General features: G+C 35.4%; 1 protein-coding gene across 1 annotated transcript; it reads right to left on the reverse strand.

The window, feature by feature from the left end:
* Positions 1-2266: 2266 nt before the first annotated feature.
* On the reverse strand, positions 2267-3320 carry LOC107760082 (uncharacterized). Its single transcript, XM_075250941.1, has 3 exons — positions 3127-3320; positions 2678-3036; positions 2267-2475 (listed from the first exon to the last, which is right to left on the reverse strand). Exons 1-3 carry the CDS (start codon positions 3318-3320, stop codon positions 2267-2269), a joined length of 762 nt encoding a protein of 253 aa, XP_075107042.1.
* Between the last annotated feature and the right edge of the window lie 3581 nt (positions 3321-6901).

Consider the following 6901-nt stretch of genomic DNA (forward strand, 5'->3'; position numbering starts at 1 on the left):
TAGGGATTTTCAATCTCTCCAAGAACAAAAATTGCCTTTGGAACCACTAGGAAACTGTTGAAAAGAGAGAAAAATCTTGTTCACAGAGCTGGACAAGGCAAGCTTAGCGAGATGATCAGCCACTTGGTTTGCCTCCCTGAAGTAGTGTATAGGATAACATAGGCTTGGTTCATGATATGTGAAGTGTCCTCAATAACTTTCTTTAGTTTGTATTTATTGGTTTTCCCATCCTTGAGCATATCCGTTACCAACGTAGAGTCGAGTTCGATGGTGAAGTTAGAATAACCATTTGTGGTACACCAGTTGATCCCAAAAAAGGCCGCTTGTGCTTCAGCACAATTGTGACTGCTGCAGTTTGCAGTGGAAAACAAAAAACTATAATGAAGTCGCCTTGATCATTCCTCAAAACTACACCTAGGCCTGCAATGTCATTTCCTTCTAAAAAGCTTCCATCTGTATTGAGTTTAAAGGAGTTGCAATGAGGCTTCTCCCAGCATACAATGATGGCCTCCAGAATAGGTTGTAATTTCATCATCTTCTCACATAAATTGACCCAAGGCAATGTTAGTTTGCAATTAGTATAGAATCTATGGATAGCAGCCTGAATGTTCCAGCATACTTGATGTCTCATTTTGAAGAAATTGAATCTTTTTTTATCTCCATATTTACAAGAACGAATGTTTTTTCAAATTTTCCAGAATATAATTATAGGAGTGATCTGGTGAACTTTCTTATGGATAGCATTGTTGTATTTCTGTTGCCACCATTGATTCAACAATCCTCTTATAGGTAGTTGCATTGGTTTGATTCCCAGAAGGGAGCCAATAAAGTTTTAAATGTACCTAGTTGCATCACTTTTCACAAAAAAATGTTGAATAGATTCTTGCTTAGGATTAGTGCAACAGTTATATTTTGAAATAATTTGCTTACCAAAGTTAAAAATAGTATCATCAAAAGATAGCTTAGATAGCCAAAGTCTCCAAGTTAAGAATGAGAATTTAAAAGGAATACCAAAATGCCATACATTGCTAAGGAAATGATCCTTATTTTTGTGTTCTTGAAGAAGCATAATGCACTTTTGTTGGAAAACTTACCATTATCGGTGAGATCCCATAAATCTTGATCAATGATATCTTGTTTTCCTATATGAATATTCATCATGTGTTGAACCATATCATCTGGCAACCATTCCTTGAGCTTGTTGGTATTCCAGATTCCATCTTGGATTAATTCTTTAACAATAGTTTTGTGGCTGCTATGACCAAGCATATGTGAGGATAATGAACCCTTACCAGTCCATTTGTCCCACCACATACTAGAATTCCCAGAGTTAATCTGCCAAATAATGTGAGGCTCTTCTTTGTCTCTGTCTTGTATCATCTTTATCCAAACATGTGAGTCATCAGAGGCCCTTTTCTTACTTGCCGGATGAGATCTTGGATAATATTTATGCCTTTATGAAGGTAGCCCAGAGAGATGGAATAGTTATAAATCTCCACCACCTCTTAGTTGAAAGAGTGTTAACAATATCATCCATCCTTCTCACATCAATGCCCCTTCATCCAGGGGAAAACAAAGGTTCTTCCATGATCTGCAATGGTATTTCCTTTTGTCTCCAGAGAAACCCCAGAAGAAATTGGAAAAATATTTTTCAAGCAAATTAAAGGTTCCTTTGGGAGGAAATAAGGCAGAGAGTATATATAGGAAGAGATTGAAGCATATGCTTAATTAAATTCACCTTACCACCATACGAGAGCAACTTACCATGCCAGCCATTAAGTTTTTTAATTACTTTATTCACCATATTACTAAAATACACTAACTTCTTCCTTCCAATATAAATAGGACAAACTAGATAAGTAAAAGGAAAGTCTTTATCCATAAAGCATGTACAATTCCTTATCCTATTAATTCTAACAACACAAGAAATAGGGGCAGTAAGGAAAAAATATTTATCAGTGTTCACAAGTTGGCCAAAGCTGGCTTCATATTTATTAATAACCTTCTTGATGAGGCTAATAGATTTACCATTGCCACTAGATAAAATGACAATATTGTAAGGATACACCAAGTGATTAATAAGAGGATCATTGTTAGGTATAGAAAAGGGAATAAAATTACGATCCAAAAGAAGATTGTTAAGAGAGCAACTCAATACTTCAGCATCAATAATAAAGAGAGAGGATGGAAGGGGATCTCCTTATTTTAGTCCTTGATTGGAGGTAAAAAGAGCCTTTTTTTTATTTTCATTAACAATGATGGAATATCAAATGCCAGATAAGAGATTCAGAATCATGTCAAACCACAGTTCACAGAAATCAAATTTCCAAAGAACTGAGGTAACAAAAGTCCATGACATTCTATCATATGCTTTTACTATATTTAGTTTAATAACAACATCGTCACCCTTATTAGTATGAGAAATAGATTGAACAATTTCTTGCGCTAATAGAATATTTTCCGAAATCAATCTATCTTTAACAAAAGTACTTTGATTAGAAGAATTCAAATTGCTTAAAAATGATTGAGTTTGATAAAGAGTATTTTAGAAATGATCTTGTTTATGAAATTAAAGAGACTAATAGGTATAAAATCATTCAAAGTGGGGAGGCATCACTCTTTGGAATAAGAACTAAACTAGTGTGTGTGTGTGTGTAGAACTTAGTAAGGGACTTACCTCTGAAGAATTCCAGTACAAATGCAATGATGTCTTCCTTGATGATATCCCAACAACTTTGAAAGAAAGTTCCATTATAGTCGTCTGGTCCTGCAGCACTATATGCACATAAATTGAAGACAGCATGTTTGATTTCCTCTTCAGTTGGAGTGTCTTTAAGGGTGATATTCTCTTTATCTGTAATCCTGTTGGTGATGCATTCCAGAATGCTAGGGTCCAGACTTGATGCCGGTAGATTGAAAAGGCCATTAAAATGTCTAATGGCAGCTTTAGAAATCTTATCCTCCCCTGTAATCCACTTTCCTTTATGATTCTTGATTCTATCCAGGTGCAATCTTCTTCTTTTCTCTACAATCTTACTGTGATAGTAGTTGGCATTTCAATCTCCCTCCTCAAACTAATTGAAATTGGCCTTTTGGGTGATTAGGGAATCTTGCATAGTCATGAACCAAATGTATTCAGCATGAGCTTTATTGGTCTCTGTTCTCTCAGCCTCAGTGTTATTGGCAATCTCCAGTTCTTCTAACCTTTGCACTTTTTCTTCCCAATTAATAACTTGTTCATGAATGTTCCTAATAGTTTCTCTTGACCACTGACTGAGTCTTTTGGTAAGAAGCTTTAGCTTTGTATGAAGCTTCCACATATGGTTACCATTGAGTTGAGTGTCTCATACTTCCTTAACAAGCTCGAAATAACCATCATGTTTAGTTCAGAAGTTGAGAAATTTGAAGTACTTTATGTGATTGTTGACAATATTAAAATATTTAATGAGTATAGGGCTGTGGTCAGAACTAGTTCTCACTAAGTGTTTGACAGTACTTTTTTGGAATCTTTGAGCCCATTTGTCATTTATGAAGACTCTATCCAGTCTTTTCCAAATTCTTTTCCTAGGCCTCCAATTGTTTCACCATGTGTACTTAGGTCCTGAGAAACCAATGTCTGTTACACCACAGTTATCCATGCACATTTGAAAATCTAGACTCATGTGCATTCTGTGAGGCCTACCTCCAAGCTTCTCTGCTGGCTCCAAAATAATATTGAAGTGACTATCCTTTTTGTTGCTATCATGGAATCCATGGTTAGCAAAGATAAAATTGAAGGATATCGCAAATTTCTTGGTTTTAAAGAATGCATCTCCAACGACAATGGTAAGATTTGGTATTTCTGGAAGATCCTCAATCAAACCATTGTTATTGCAAATGAAGAGCAACATATTTCTATAAGGGTTGAAGATGGTCTGGATAATCCCCCTTCTGTCATGCCAAATGTACTTCCAGAGAAAGAAAAGTCAACTTTTGGTCAAACTTATGAATTCTTAAATTCTTCAAATTGTCAACTTTCGACAAATAGTGTTGAATCCTTCTAGGGATCTCCAAAATCGAATCTGAACATACATACAAGTCCAAAATCATCATACGAACCTATCGGAATCTTAAAAACTCGATTCCGAGTCCATTTACCAAAAATTCAAACCTTGATCAACTCTTCCAACTTAAAGCATCCAAATCGAGAGTCATTCTTCCAAATCAATCCTGAACCACTCAAAAACTAAAACTGACCATACACGCAAGTCATAATACATCATATGAAACTACTCAAAGTCTCAAATTACCGAACGGAATACTAGAGCTCAAAACGACTAATTTGGTCGTTGCATTAACCAAGAATAAATAATAAAGGGGAAAGTGAATCCCCTTATTTCAGACCTTGAGAAGACGTAAAGAAACATGTATTTGCACCATTTATGATATATGAAATACCATAGTTCAGAGATAAGCCTCCCTATGGCTTCAACCCACTAATCCTAGAATCTAAACCTTTTTAGCACAACTATAATAAAGTTTCATGTTATTCTATCATTGATTTTTGCGATGTCTAGTTTGATAATTGTATTACCTCCTATGTTAGGTTTTGATATCCCATGTATAACTTCTTGGGCCATCAGAACATTATCAGTGATAATAAGTCTCCCTATAAAAAAACTCGTTTTGATAATTGAAATGAGTTTTGGGAGCAATGGATTTAGTCTTCTACTTTTGGGATAAGAACAAAGAACCTAGTTTGCTTGATGCCTAACCAGAAGGTCTTATTGAATTTAGTCACATATTGTTTGATAACTTTCAGCACCTTTGATAAAATATGTCATTAAAACTATCAAGGCCTACAGTAGTGTGAGTGCTCATATCAAAAACAACTTTCTTGATCTCCATCTAACCACCTATTTCAGAAAGAGCATTGTTTTTCCTTTTCTATGATTAGTTCTGGGATATAATCAATTACTCTAATGTTTACAACCGGATACCTCAAGTTAAACAACTTTTTAAAATATCTAGTTGTTGCCTTGGACATCTGGCCATCACCTTGAATTCAGGCCCTTTTATGATTTTTGATTCTATATAGCTGCAACCTTCTTATTTTATCTTTGATTATATTATGAAAATACCTACGTACTATTGCAATCAACCTCCCCAAGCCATTTGACCCGGGCATTTTGCTTAAGTAGGGCTTTATGCATAAACATCCATCTCACATACTTAGCATGGGCCTTGTTTAACTCTACTCGGGATTGTTCAATGTTGGTAGATAAATCCAGTTCCTCAAGCCTACTTACCTCTAATTCACATTCAATAACTTTCTAAAAGTTATCACCAATATCCTCCCTGGACCAATTACTTAGTCTCCTCTCCAGAGTTTTCAGTTTCTGCTGAAGGGTCCACATAGCGTTGGTAGTTACCTGCATGTCCAGGACTTCCCCAACTAGCTCATAGAAGCCAAGTTGGTTCACTCCAAAAATCCAGAAAGTTGAAGTATTCGATGGCATACGCTTGATCTGTATCACATTTAACCAGCAGAGGCCTATGATCTGATCCTGTTCCACCAAGATGTCTAACCAGTCTTCTGGAACAGATGAATTCAGTTATCACTTATAAAGCATTTATCCAACCCCATCTATATTCTTTTTCTTGGACACTAGTTATTGCACCATGTGAATGTGGATCCAACATACCCTGCATCAGTAACACCATAGTTGTTCATATACTCAACAAAGTTAAAGCTTTTAGAAGCTTTGTGCGATCTACCACCTAGTTTCTCTCTAGAGTAATGAATGACATTCAAATCACCTCTTATGCACCAAGGCCTATCCACTAGAGGTTCATTATTGTTAAGGTTATATATCCTAGAGGTCTCTTTTTTCTGTTGATGAGCACTGACATATACAACAATGACATACAACTCTATAGTCCCATTATTAGTAGTCTGCTGCTCATCCATAGCTATCACATTAGCTATGTTGTCAGACAAAAAAAATCATATTTGGTCGTTCCCGATAGATAGGTGTTGGATTATGGGTCGTACGTCGCTCCATGTGTGCTGACCCAACTCGGTTAGGAGAAATAAATGAGAGAGGTTAAGGAAAGTTACCACTAAATCACAAACTTCCACTAAAGTGAACGTGCAAAAAAGGGAGTGGTGGGTTATTTTCCTTAACCGCTATTACTCTGCCTATTTATGTTAAAGAGAAAACTCAGAACTTTTTTGAATCTTTGGAATTTTCTCATTGACTAATCTTTTCTACAAGAAAAACACACACAAGTTAGGACATCTAATTGGTGAAAGATTAACTTTATTTCCTGGTGATTCGAAGGTTGATTTAAGGCAATTTATTTTGTGGTGGTTTATCTTCCTTAACCACTATTACTCTGCCTATTTATGTTAAAGAGAAAACTCAAAACGTTTTTGAAGCTTTGAAATTTTCTCTCTAACTAATATTTTCTACAAGAAAAATACACACAAGTTAGGAGAATTTTTTTTATCCCTAATTTTTTTGAAACACACACAACTGTTAATAGGTCTAATTTCCTTGACAGATTGTTGTCATGGAGGATTTCTTTAATCTTTTCCAAACGTTAAATTGCTATAGAATTGTTCCAGTAGTAATATTATTCTTAAAGGCATAATTGGTCCTCTATCTAGCTTTCTGAAAAAGGATAGTTCCCTATTCATATATTTATACATACATGAATTGAATAGAGGAAGTTATCCCTTTTATTCATATATAATATTAGTTTAGCCGTAATCCCTTAGATTTAAGTTTTCTTCTACGAGTATGTGACATATATTGTCACAATAAATGGTTGTCGCCATTCTTATTGTTTCCTTGGTCATATTTCAGATATGGTTGAATAGGGACACGTTCGAATTACTCCAAGTGGGAGTTCTCGA

This window comes from Nicotiana tabacum, chromosome 4 (assembly GCF_000715075.1).
Source record: "Nicotiana tabacum cultivar K326 chromosome 4, ASM71507v2, whole genome shotgun sequence".
Classification (NCBI taxonomy): Eukaryota; Viridiplantae; Streptophyta; class Magnoliopsida; order Solanales; family Solanaceae; genus Nicotiana; species Nicotiana tabacum.

Excerpts from the sequence above, each read along its gene's own strand:
- LOC107760082 (XM_075250941.1), bottom strand. The coding sequence starts at position 3,320 with ATGTGGAAGCTTCATACAAAGCTAAAGCTTCTTACCAAAAGACTCAGT. Across the intron at positions 3,037-3,126 it reads GCTCATGCTGAATACATTTG|TAAGATTGTAGAGAAAAGAA; the intron begins GTTCATGACTAT and ends CTACTATCACAG. Across the intron at positions 2,476-2,677 it reads TGTACTGGAATTCTTCAGAG|ATAGATTGATTTCGGAAAAT; the intron begins GTAAGTCCCTTA and ends CTTTTGTTAAAG.